Source organism: Aptenodytes forsteri, unplaced genomic scaffold (assembly GCF_000699145.1).
Source record: "Aptenodytes forsteri isolate BGI_AS27 unplaced genomic scaffold, ASM69914v1 Scaffold51, whole genome shotgun sequence".
Classification (NCBI taxonomy): domain Eukaryota; kingdom Metazoa; phylum Chordata; class Aves; order Sphenisciformes; family Spheniscidae; genus Aptenodytes; species Aptenodytes forsteri.
The window spans coordinates 4206031-4218703 of NW_008795495.1; the positions used below are offsets into that span (position 1 = coordinate 4206031).

The following is a 12673-nucleotide window of genomic DNA, read 5'->3' on the forward strand; positions in this document are numbered from 1 at the left end:
CATCAAAGAATTAATATATGCCTATACAAATGAGGAACTGATTGCTCTAGATTAGCCAGGGTTTTCTTGGTTTGATTTTTCTTCTGCTTGGACTATGTCAATCATGACAAGTTGCTTAAAAGGTTTAGAGACCAATAGGCGTAGTTCAGAGAAGGAGAGTAGTAATGCAAGTGAAGACACTTTGCTCACAAAGAGTAAACAACTTGTCCGTTTGCTTCCGTTGTTAGCCGAGCAAACGTGTGAATGGAGTACGGTCTCTCATTTGAGTGCGTGAAACATCTCGCTGCCTGCACCTTGGGTCTCAGCTATGCTCATTGGTTTACCTGAATGTCCTAAGTTTTGCAGTGTTTATAGCCCAAGTACGCAGGCCTAGTGTATTTATGTTTATTCCAGTAGAGAAAATATATTAAAATATAAAGACGGCTGAATGTTGCTCCTGTTGCAAATGGTTGACCTAAATGATCCTAGAGAACTCATGGAAAGCAGAAGTGGACACCATCATGTTCAGTCGTGTAGCTTTGCTCTGCATGAAAGCCAGCAACATCTTGGATACAGGCTCCAGCTGATGAAGGGCAGATTTTTTCATTGCTTGCTAGACTGCTAAAGTTTGGAAGCAAACTTTAAGGCATCCTTAACAAGGGCATGCATGGCCTCTGCTTTTATAATTGCAAATAACGGAAGAAATTCTGCCCTAATGAAAGGCTCTTAGACCTTGAAGCTAGAGAGTGTAAACCTTTAAAATGATCTCTGTCAGGTGTAGGAAGTCTAATGACACCACCACAAGAATAATTTTCCATCCTCTTGGGAAACCAACCTGTCTCTGGTCAGCACAGTAGGTCATGGCCATGGTGTGTCCTGCAGCATGGACACCAGCAACGAAATCCGTGTACTGAAGAAGAAGAAAAATTTCTCCAATATCATGCCCAGTGACAAAAGAACAATGTGTTTCGGAAGGGTTTTTTTTTTAAAAAAAAAAAAAAAAGTGTAAATATTTTACATTAAAGGAGAAGGATTCCTCCTTATCCATGAGAAAGAGGTTGCTGACTACAATGCCAGTCGTGTTTTTGGCATGTGATACTAAGAAAGCTGCAGGTGGGGATTGATCCATCTCAGGACTTTGTGTTCCTGGCAGCCTGATTTCTTTATGGTGTGGGGGACAGGCAAGGCAATTACAGCTGCACCGAGTGGGAGCGGGCACTCTCAAACTAGGAGCAAAGAGAAGGAGGGGTGGTCTGTGTTCCTGCTGGTTGTCACGTTGCATCGAATTTCGTATTTCCGTGAAGAGTGCCGTCTATGCTGACCGGGCCCTGTCATCATTTTGCTACCTCTTACCTGTGCCCTGAACAGTTTATTTTACCTTTTCCCTGCAACCTTTGACTAGCTTGTTCCTAGAGAGCCAGAAACAGGATAAGTGCCCCGATACATCGTTGGTCTGACCTGTTAGGGGGTTCTGAGTAGGTCTTTCTGCCGCCGTATGTTAATTCATGGGGTTTTTTTGTTTGAACCCCCTCACGGTGCTGTGTGTGAAGCTTGCCACTGAGCCACCCCAAACCAACAGTGTGCCGAAAAATCGTTTTGGTGTATTTAAGCCATTTGCCCTTCCATAGCCACTGGCAGTGCGGGCGGGAGTGTTGTGCAGCTACTGACTGCAGTCCAGCCCTGAATATGTACACCTGAGGACTGAGGCTGTGGTACCCCACGTTTGGGAGGCTCCTATCCGAAAAGTTTCTTCTTGTTTTTAAAATGAGCGGGAGGAGAAGAGGACGACTGTGAGTGTGTGCGTTGGTGCACTTCCAAGGTGTGCCACAAATTGGCTATATATATTAAAAATTTACTAATGTTAGTGATTGCGTGTTTATTTAATTTTTTTTGAGAAACGGGTGTCTTACATAAAAGCAAACCAAACCCCTCCTTCCAGCCCTACAACATCTCTCTCCAGATGTCCCAGTTTCAGTTGCTCATTTTTTATCTGAAAAATTCTCTTTAGGCTGAAACGTTCTCTGTCTGAGTCAAATATTTTGGAAAATATAATACAATCAGGGAAAAAAAGTAACAGTTTAATCTGCTTTCATATGGAACTGAAGATCTTCCTGGCTAATAGAGGCTATATTACCTAAAGTCATTAGCTTGTTTTCCACTTTTATTTTGTTGGTAACTAAAAACCTTAGCTAATTAAAAAAGCCTAGAACCTTTCTGAGTTCTTCTCGAATCAGAAACGATAATAGATCAGCTAGTTTCTTGCTTTATATGCAGTGATTGAAATAGTACGGAGTTATGCCTGTGAATTCAAAGTGAATTGCTTTTTATTTCTTTTGGAACACTCATAGTTGCATATTTTATACTAGCCTCTAATTGGGCCTGAAACCTTTTAAATCTTGAATAATAATTAAATTTTAAGTCAGAGATTTTAAAAGTTGTTTTGTTTTGTTTTGTTTTTCTCATTCCCTGCCCTGCTTCAGACCGGAGGAGACCAACAGAAGAGTGAAAAATGTAAGACACACTTACTTCAATGCTTTCTGAAACAATTTCACACTAATTCTGATTAAATATTTTTAAGACATTTCTGTTTATGGCACTATCATGTTTACCTTTTTCTTCAGCTGTTCATTTATCTGATGCAAATTAATGCCATCTTAAAATGATCTCTACACAGCTTACTTTCCCAAATAAATACAGTAATTAGAAACAGTACTTACATCTGCTTACTTGAGATAGATGAGATGCATCGTAACACTCTTTAATTGGTTTTAGTGGAGATCCTAGCTAATGCTGTAGACAAGATTTTACACTTCATTGTGGAAAACATCTCTAACAACATGCTGAGATGCTTTTATACTGGTACATGGTTTGAGAAGAAAGTAATGCAGTTTATATTTGATTTTTTTTATTTGTTTGTTTTTAGGTTTTGATTACGCTATATTGGCTTGGGAGAAAAGCTCAAAGTAACCCTCATTATAGTGGTCCTTACCTCAATCTTAAAGCATTTGAGAAGTTATTAGGGCAAGCATTGACTAAGGTAAGGAATCCAAAAAGAACAGTAAACATAATAGCCTGAATTTTATCGTTTGCTATACATTACAGCATCAACTCTAAACAATCTCTTGGGGGTTTAATTTTATTCTTAGTTTGGAGAACATGGTCATTTGTTTTGTTTGTTTTGCTTGCTATCAAAGTCCATGTGAAAGGAATGATTTTTACCTTACACTGGTGGTTCTGCTTACCCTTGTAATCATGAAATTCAGAATCCACCTGCTCTTACTGGTGTGGTAGATTGTGAAAAGCCTTGTCTTGATTCCCTTTGGCTAAGAATAAGAGAAATTTAAGACCTTGTGTTGAATTTCCTATCCAAGCTTTTGTGTATGTCGTTTCTAGGGGTTTGCAGTAGTCTTTGGTAAAGTCCATTTGCGCACTCAAAATGCATTTTAAAAATTTTTGAGCAAAAGCTCACAAGTAGCACTTGCACCTTATATTATTGCAAAAGACCTTTCAAAACTTACTCTCATAGGCACTTGAAGAGTCCAGCCACCTGAACAGAAGTGGCAGGGATAGTGGGTACGGTGATATTTGGTACATTGACCGGGGAGAGCCCTTTTCATCTTCTGCTAGCCATAAAAGAGACGATTCCTTTGATAGCTTGGACTCTCTTGGTTCACGATCCTCCGCAAGCTTTTCATCAGATATAACCTTGAAAGGTGGCAGTGAAGGTATGTTTTTTCCTCTTTTAAATCTTTTGTTGACGTACGTCTTACGAATGTAAGAGAAGACAATGTACGGACCTAGTACGTTGGGTGCCCAGTACATAAATTGGCTTGAAAAGCAACTCCAGTTTTGCAACTGCCACAGTTGCATTTTGCTTAAGCAAATATTGACCTTTAACAGTTGGTAGAAACAAAACAACACGCACATGAATTTTCCCAGGAAGGGTTGTTGGGAGTCTTGCTCTCACAGCCACATGAGGTTGTGTTAATGTGCGGGGTATTTTCTCATAGTTCAGGAAGGGAAATTGCTAGAATTCGGATCCTGAGGGGATCACCTAAAATTCAACAGTTGCAAAAGTCTCTTGCCTTGTTCCTAGTGTGGATATGTCAAACCTCTATGTCTTCACTCCATTTGTGAATATTCAATATTCAATAAGTTTTTTCTTGTCTAGGTTAAAAACTGAATAGTAGTTGTTACTTTGATAGTTTGTCATGGAAAGAAAGGTAACAAGAAGAAAGTTTGTGACATTGGATCCCTATAGCTGTACTCTAACCTGTGTTTCTCTCCCAGTTTTAAAATGCAATACAAGCTTGTAGTCTAACTTGAAGTTATAAAAATTGTGAGCTTTTGGATTTTGTTCCATGTGAATAACATAAAACCATTGGGCCGAGGCCACGTGGAGCATTTCTGATCTGAGCAAAGCAACATGTAGCCATGCTACATATGTGACATACCCTGGGCTTCTACTGGGCATTAATCTGGTGAGATGAGCATGTTGCTGTACTATTTGCTGGTAACTTGGCTTTGTTAGTAAATTTGAGTGGCAAGTATATTTTTAATTAAAAACCTTTTGTGCTGTTTTACGTCTTCAATCTAGAGGTTAGCACTTTGTTTCCTGCAGGGAGCAGTGACAGTGAAAGAATGGAACAAATGTAGCAGGGGTATGCAAACCAAACTCAGCTTAATGGACCTTATCGCAGCTTTGCCACAAACTTCTAAAAATACCTCTCCTACTGTCCTATCAGTAGCTCAGCAAGTTTGCAGCCGAAACGTCTTGAATGTGGAGTTAAATTGATTTTAGAACGTTTTGGTGCAAGTTCTAGCTAGAAGCTTGTGTCTGGAGAATAACGTTTGTGCCTTCCCTTTTCTCCCCTTTCTTCTAAGGTTGCGACAGTGACACAGACTCGGAACTGCCTTTCAAAATGCATGACTCCCATAAAGATGACAGGTCTTACCGTAGGATTTCTGTGATTGAACCAAAACCTACCACTGACTTCAATCGCTTCTTACCCAACAAAAACAAGCAGGTGGCATATGTGCCGGCACCCTTAAGGAAGAAGAGGACAGAGAAGAATGAGGACAACAGGAGGAGCTGGGCAAGTCCCGTCTTCACCGAGTCAGATGGAACATTTTCAAGGTACTGGAGTGTGGTCTTAGTAAAGCAGACTTTGATTTAGGACTTCTTAAATAAATGATTTCTTTATTAGTTAAAGAAAAGCTGCTGTTGCTGCAATTACAAAGTAAAGTATTTGAGTTTCCATATTTTAATGGGGGGCATGTTTTGGTGTGGTTGTGTGGTTGGTTTTTTGTTTTGGTTTTATTTTTTTACTTCTTCTACATAACTAGTTTTCTGGTGTTTGAGTATTGTTTTGAGGCTGGTCAGACTCCAGATAGAGGGTATTTAAATGATCTTAAATGCAAGTTCATGAGAGCTAGACATACGGTTTTAGTTTCTCATTAAAACCTTCCAAAACATGGTGATGAATTTCGGTTGTCCGGCTTCTTGGTGCGTACAGATGAGATTAGTGGGCAGTTCTTGGGTCTCATCATTGCCTTCATGACTTCACTGTCTTCATTCTGTTCCTGTTTTGGTCAACCTCAGTGGACGTGAAAGGAATCCCGTAGCTTCCTGCCAAAATAGCAGAGCAGAACGTGGGCTCACAAATCCAGCTTCCCTCCAGATGATCTATGAGTATGACAGTGGCTCTGATTCAGAAGCTGAAAGAAGGCTGCCCGACGTGGTTATGGATGACTTAGCAAAACGTAGATTTCTAGTCAAAAAGAGCCCTGTAAGCTCTGCTGCACCTGGACATCATTTCGTGTTGCGCAATGACTCTCCTAAATCTTGCTCACAAGAAAGTTATCCAGCTGGTCCACTAGCTGCAATGCTTGAACCACTGAGGTCAGAGATACTAATCCAAGATCCAGTAACTATTGTATTACCCAAATTGCAGTCCATAATAACTCCGTAACGTTAGTCTTCTAATTGGCATTTTAACACAGCTGATAATTCTTTATGCCTTTTCTGTCCAACTTCGTATTTTTGTCGGAGGCGGTAGGATGCTGATATAACCATTTAACTTTTTTTTTTTAATATATATTATTGTTTCTGGTGCTGCAGTGATGGAATTGAGAACTAATTTGCTTCATTCACAAGGTTGAACTCCTGAGCCAAAAAGCATGTCTTTTTGCATTCTTTATGTCAATTAGCTCCTAAAAATATCTTAACTGATTGGGTATTTTGAACAGTAACCAGAGGAGGCAGAGGCAGTTGGATACTAAAGAGGAAAACAAACCAAGAGTTAACATTCCTTCAGAATTATCTGGGTATTTTGATGAGGACGAGGAAGAAGAAATAGGCATCCCAAACATTGAAAAAGATGATCTCTATTTTCGCAAGCTAAGTTCTTCAGCGGCAAATACAGTGGGTGCTTTTGACAAATTTCTTCCTAAGTTTTGGACTCCAGAAGAAGAATTGCTATGGAAAAAAATCAAGAAATCCTCTTTCAAACCCTGGTATAAAGAGATTCAAGGGTTCAGGTGCGTTTTCATGCATGCCCCTGTTTCTCTTCTGTGTGCAAAACTTACAAATAAAGTGTAGTTGTATGACTTTATTTTTATTTTTCATTTTTATTGCCAGTGTAGCAGCAGGATATGTTTTCTCTCTCTCTTTTTTTTTTTTTGAGAAAATAGTTGAAATATTATTTCCATTACACTGTTGGCACCATTGGCACTGTGCATTTTACTCAATGAGTACACTTTGTGGTTTGTTTTTTTTTTCTTTCCCTCTGCTCATTCTTTGTGCTGCCGCACAGTAGAAAGAAATCAGATTCCGAGGACGAGGAATTTGCTTACAAACAAAGCTCTTCCATTGTTGCTAATCAACCAAGACCAAGTTTTGACTGGAACAGCAGTTGCAGAAGGGATCAGAGCTATAAGCCAACTGCTGAATATGTGGGAAGCTCATTGTCACAGATTGCAGAAGGAAAAATCTTGGAGGCTTCTGATCAGCCCAGGTTGATATCGCTGCATGAGCTGTACTCTTGCTGCATCAAAAAGAAATGGCTGGATATGCAACAGCTAAATGAAATTAAACCATGTCCTGTGATGTCGCGCTTTTTTTTTGGTTATTACTATTTTGTTGGTTTTTTGGTTTTGTTTTTAAATGTAGCCGTAAGTTGCCGGTGTTCTGAAAGATGTAAATGCAAAAGCGTAACATGCTGTATAGGGTTACTGCCTTTGTGTGTGAGCATGTAAGAGTGCTGTTTCTGAGCAGGTTAGTATGCTGTGATACCTTTACGTTGGTTGACGTGTGCTGTGCTACGGTTAGTGGTGGTGAATGCCAAGCGGTGTAGTTGTACTGCTCGGGATACTGCAAGTCTAAACCAAATGTGTATCACAATACATTGTGATCTGCTTGTCTCTTGCTAGTTAATAATATTTTTACTTCCCTCCTTTTGTTTTATATGCTTCAGTCAGTTTTCATTACTTCAGGCCCTGCAAAAATACTCTGACTACTTGTCTTCTGAAACGAAGACCAAAATTGATCCTACTTCTGGCCCTAGGCTCATAAAATGTAGAAAGAATATTTCCTTTGTACCAGGATGCAAGCAAGGAGACGCGGAAAATGGATATCTGTATCCAGATTTAGAAAACGATGACTTGTTTGTTCGGAAAACTGGGGCTTTCCATGTGAATCAAGTTGTTCTCCAAGACCCCCGGTATTTAAAAAAATTCTCTGAGCAGGAGCCTCCCCTAGAGGGTGAGATAATTCTGCAACCCAGAGAGGGCCAACCTGTGATTCCAGATTTGGAAAAGGATGACATGATTTTCCGTAAAATCCTCTCTCAGAAAAAAGAGGTGCCTTTATCGGGCGCTCCAGACAAGTATCACCCGGCACTCTTTCCTGATCCGTGGAGTCTTCCAGAGGAGATCCGGTCCAAATTTCTGTGTTTACTGGAAAAAAACACGACGCCGGAAGAAAGAAAGAGCAACGGCAGAGTGCTGTCACCATCTTCCCGCCATAAGAAGGATGATATGCTGACCCGCAAGATTGAATCTTGGAAGGTGGGAAGCAATGTCCAGCCAGTAAATTTCATCCCGGGTCCGTGCAGTGAAGAAGACTGGAAGAAGTGGGAAGCGATCAGGGAGGCCAGCAAAGTTAGACACAAGAAACGGCAGATGGTGGAGAGGTCAGGTTGTGTTCTGCACGGATTGCGCTTGAGTGCCGTTGAACCCTTTCCATTCAGAAAAGCATCGTCTTGTGCTGAACCATTTGTAGAGTGCCAATCTGCTATTTGTTCGTGGCGTCCTGGACAAGCTTTTTATTTGCTTTGAATATAAGCTCATGACTGCAATACCATATTTTCAACAAAAAAAAATCACAATGTTTTCTAGTTTTAGGCTGCTCTTTTAGAGAAAAAATATTTTATCATTCCTTCAGGCTCAAAGTTCTGCATAAGTTTCTTTCCATGGTTGAACAGGAATAGTGATTCTTCAAAAGACTGGAGGCTAGAAATACTGTCTTTTTTCCCCCAATATAATTGGTAAAAACATTTCTGAAACACATGAATTCTGGAAATGGGCATTCTGATATTCTTGCTTGCACCTAAGTTTGAAAATGCTTGTAAACTGTCCTACCACAGTTTTGAGATGATCAGATGAGCTGAAAAAAAGTATTAGTGTTGTTTTGCCTGCCCAAAGTCACGGTGCATGCAAGGTGTGTGTCCGTGTAATATTAAATTTCACTGTGACATATTTTATTCTGCCAGTATTTTCCTCCTGCTTTCATACAGTCCCGATTAATACTTTCCCCTAATCCTTTCCTGGTATACTCCAAAATTTCTCTTCTCTGACTGAATACTGTTTTTAATTACTTCCTAGCTCTCCTTTGGATTTGGTACTTACCGGGGGAGAGTGGGGTTTCGAATATTTCCTTAGCTCTGAAAATACGGCATTGCAAGTTGCAGTTCTCTCAGCTGTGCATCATTACTTTGTGACTAAGACACTTCCATGTTCCAGTTGATATTTTGACATTGCTGCGTTTAATTTTTAAGCTTAATACTGTTAACAGAGTGCGAGCTTCACTGAGGAATATTTCTGAAATGCTTGAAAATATTTCACGTTTTGAGAATTCATTCAATAGAATAAAATACTCATATTCAAGAATACTAAAAATCCTCTTGAATCACACTGGATGAATTTGGTTCTCCATTTAATGTACTGAACTTCTATATATAGCCTTTTACTCTTATCCGTTCCAAGTATTACTTTCATTTAGTATCAGAGATGGTTGAAGTAACAAGAAAACAGCCTCTGTAAGCTAGGCTTCTTGTTGGGACTCAAGTTGGCATTAATTTTCATTTCTTGAAATGAGTATCTTTTGAGCATCATGCTGGTCAGCAGCACTGGAATGTGATGCAGAATTAATACAGGGCTCTATTCATGCAGTATTGCTAAATCGGAAGCGTTGGAAACTTGTGGGCAGCTTTGTTCTGTCAGTTTTCTGCCCGACTTACACATCATTCAAGTCCTGATGTGTTTTTTGACTAGTGTCAGATCTCCGATGTGCTATTCGATGCCGGCTGGTCCTCAAGCTTTTAGTTTCCCCTTCACTTAGTGAGAGTGCTGGTGTACTGGTGGTGTTAATGTTGTTACAAATATCAAGACATTGAATCTTTTCTTTTTTGGTTTCTGATTTCTCAGACTGTTTCAAAAGCTTTCTGATGAGCAAGGGTAAGTTTTATAAAAGCTTGAAAGAGTGTAACGGTATTTTTGCCTCTTTAAATTTTCATGCATGCACAGTAGCTAAAAACTCATGCTGAAAACAACTTGTGCATGCTGCTTTGTTGTTCTGTGCTTGGGCAATTTACGTAATGAATGTAAGAGACTAAAAGCTATGGGTCTGGCAAAAGTTCTTTCTGGCGTCTAGGGTATCCATGTTATGGTTATCAGGCACTTTGAAAATCAGCTCTAATATTTTATTCCTGCTGAAGTGAAGTACTTGGTGTTCTGTATTTTATTTAGGCTTTAAAACATTCAGAAATCTAAAGGAAGATTAGTAAATATTTTATTTCGAACGCTGTACAGCTAGAATCTGAAAATAACTAACGACATGGTATTTATCATGGGATTGATGGATGTTCTGTGGTTATTTTATATACTCCAGGTTATTGAATCCTCAGTGGTAAACGTATTGGATAGTGCCATGTGAACTTAGGCATTGTTTACGATGTACTGTGACTCAAAGAGAAATATTTTTCCACTTACCGTGTGATGACATGTTAAGTATTTGGTTATGCATGGTATTCTGATTTTTTTTTTTAAATGCACATTTATTTATTTACTTATTTATTTTTACCCTGAGGCAAAACCTGGTAAATGACTAAACATTTTCAGAAGCAGCAGGAAATGTTTCAGAAGAAGTCAGATGTTAGGGGAGGGAGACTCAGAAGGCTCAAGTCACTAGTTAGATTTTGAAGTTAAGACTAGAATTGAAACTAACATCCTGTTCTTTGGTATGAATATACCCGTATTTAGGGTATATTGTATTTAGGTTTAGATTTTCCTATTTTGTTGCAGGCAGATATAGAAACTTGAGAGAGAGAAAAGGAAACCGTAGTCATGTAAGTTTTCTTGAACTCATCTGGAACAATTTTGATACTTACGTACAGTTTGGTTACCCAAAACCGTTTCTACATGTGATATAACTTAACCATTAAAAAAATGAGGAAAAGAACTGTACAAGAAAAGAGTTTCTGCAAGAGTGATCAGGAGATTTTTGTTAAATTGGGCATTCTTCACATTCAGAAAATAGACAAGCAAGCAGGTATAATGAGTTAATGCCCTAGCCTTTATTTCTAGAGGCCAAAGTCCAAGGTTTTATGTTACCAACGAAAGTGAGTTGGGCCTCTTGGGAGGAAGTGAGAGAGTCTGGTTTGTTAGTTCAGAGTTCTCTTGGTATGTAACAGATTATAGCAAGGCCCTGTGCTGAATCAGTTTTGCTTTTAACCTGATTTTCCATTGTATCAGAGAAGTGCCACATTTTCAAGTCCTTGTAACACATTTTCCAGTCTAGTGACCTAGAACTTGGTTACACCCCTCTGTCATTCAGATTTTGTTTGGGTAAATGCAAACAAAAGTTTTTTTTTGGGGGAAAAAAGCAAACAAACCACAAAACAAAACAAAAAACCAGAAGCCTAGCTTTCCTTTTATATTACAGCATTGAACCCTGTGATGAAACACCTGCATTTTGCTTGGTGTCTCAGAAGCTTGTGGTCAGCTCTGAGCAGGAGTCTTGTCCTATACCTAAATTAAAAGTCCTGTTATGTTTGTCACTGCAGTGTGAAAGAATAAAGGAGAAAATAGTATTGGAGAGAGGGGAAAAAAGCATGAAAGGTGAGCTTTGAGGAATTTAGATTACAGGGAACTGATGAGTAGGAGTTCATGGGGGAAACTTGTAGCTGTGTTTGAAGAAATTAGTGAGAAAATGGCTGTGTTAGCCATCCCGACTTGGATGGGAAGCATCAGGGAGGCGTGGGGAGGAGTAACGTAGGCTAGTGGGGCCTATGACATGCAAGAACTGAGCATTTAGCAGTGAATGACTTTTATCTTTTAGAAACGTGCATCAATAACTAACTTGATTTTATGATTAGCCTAAGGAAGGAAAGAACGGGAGGTGATTCTGGGGCTGTTACTGGAGAGAAGAAGTGGAAGGATGGGAATTTGGACTTGAGGAGGGGGGACATCTTTCAAAGATCAAAGAAAGGAGCAAGGTCAATAAAGAGAGTAACAAGTTTAAACAGAAGTAGCAGTCGAGTACGAGGAGCTCAATGTGAGTGATCAGTGTGGAGCTGCTGCAGAGCTGCTTATTCCCTTAACCTGATTTTATTTGCTCAAATCCGCAACTACTGACTTGAGTGCCGGCACTAGAGCACGTCCCAGCCTTGCTCGTTCAGCTGCCCGTGTGTTTTCTGCTCTATTCGAAATAACACTCAAGAGCGCTCAGTTGTACTAATACAAATCTCTCTCTCTCTTGAAGGTTTCGCTTGCATAAATGATGTCTAAGACGTGATAAAGCCGAGTACTCTTTTTCTTTCTAGGAGTAAATCTTTGAATGATGTCAGCGCAGAGGAGCTGCAGTCATTGCGCAAAATCCGTTACGAAGAGCTACAAAGGATAAAAGAACAGTTACAAGAACAAGATCTAAAATGGCAAGAAGTACGTGCTCCTTTTTTCACCCCTCCACACGTGTCCTGCTGAAGGGCTGGGTGCCGCCTCCCTTCAGTGTCCCTAGAAAACAGGCTTTGGCATGTGTGCAGCAATCTATGGGGCTGTCTTCTAAAACGATCCATCTCATGCAACTACTAGTGGTTTTGGGGATGTCTGTTTAATGCAGAACTGAAATTACTTTAAATATCATCATAAGTATCTGATTAAAGCTTCAGGTTAAGACTTGTACGTATTGTAATAAAGGCTTCAGGCTTGATTTTTGTGGACATAAAGACAAGTTAGGGCACAGTTTCATGTGTTACCTGAAATTTGTGAATACTTTTTTTGTGAAACGGTTGGAATGTCTGAGTATTTGATCCTTTGGGAGAAAGGAGGGAAATAATATTTCCTTGTGCAAGTTCTTGAACCTTCTATCCCCTAATAATTCAATTTTTTTTTTTTTTTTTTTTTTTTTTTTTTTTTT

General features: G+C 39.5%; 1 protein-coding gene across 3 annotated transcripts in view; it reads left to right on the forward strand.

Annotated features, from left to right (window-relative positions):
• The window catches only part of LMO7 (LIM domain 7), a 76409-nt gene that overhangs the window by 27458 nt on the left and 36278 nt on the right, over positions 1 to 12673 (forward strand). For all 3 annotated transcript variants that reach the window (XM_019472693.1, XM_009281725.1, XM_019472694.1), the window contains 10 exons: positions 2460 to 2490; positions 2903 to 3016; positions 3506 to 3704; positions 4864 to 5116; positions 5582 to 5881; positions 6229 to 6519; positions 6795 to 6995; positions 7455 to 8171; positions 9685 to 9714; positions 12081 to 12198. In XM_019472693.1, coding sequence (XP_019328238.1) covers positions 4902 to 5116; positions 5582 to 5881; positions 6229 to 6519; positions 6795 to 6995; positions 7455 to 8171; positions 9685 to 9714; positions 12081 to 12198 — 1872 coding nt within the window. In that variant the 5' untranslated portion in view covers positions 2460 to 2490; positions 2903 to 3016; positions 3506 to 3704; positions 4864 to 4901. The remainder of the gene's footprint in view (positions 1 to 2459; positions 2491 to 2902; positions 3017 to 3505; positions 3705 to 4863; positions 5117 to 5581; positions 5882 to 6228; positions 6520 to 6794; positions 6996 to 7454; positions 8172 to 9684; positions 9715 to 12080; positions 12199 to 12673) is intronic.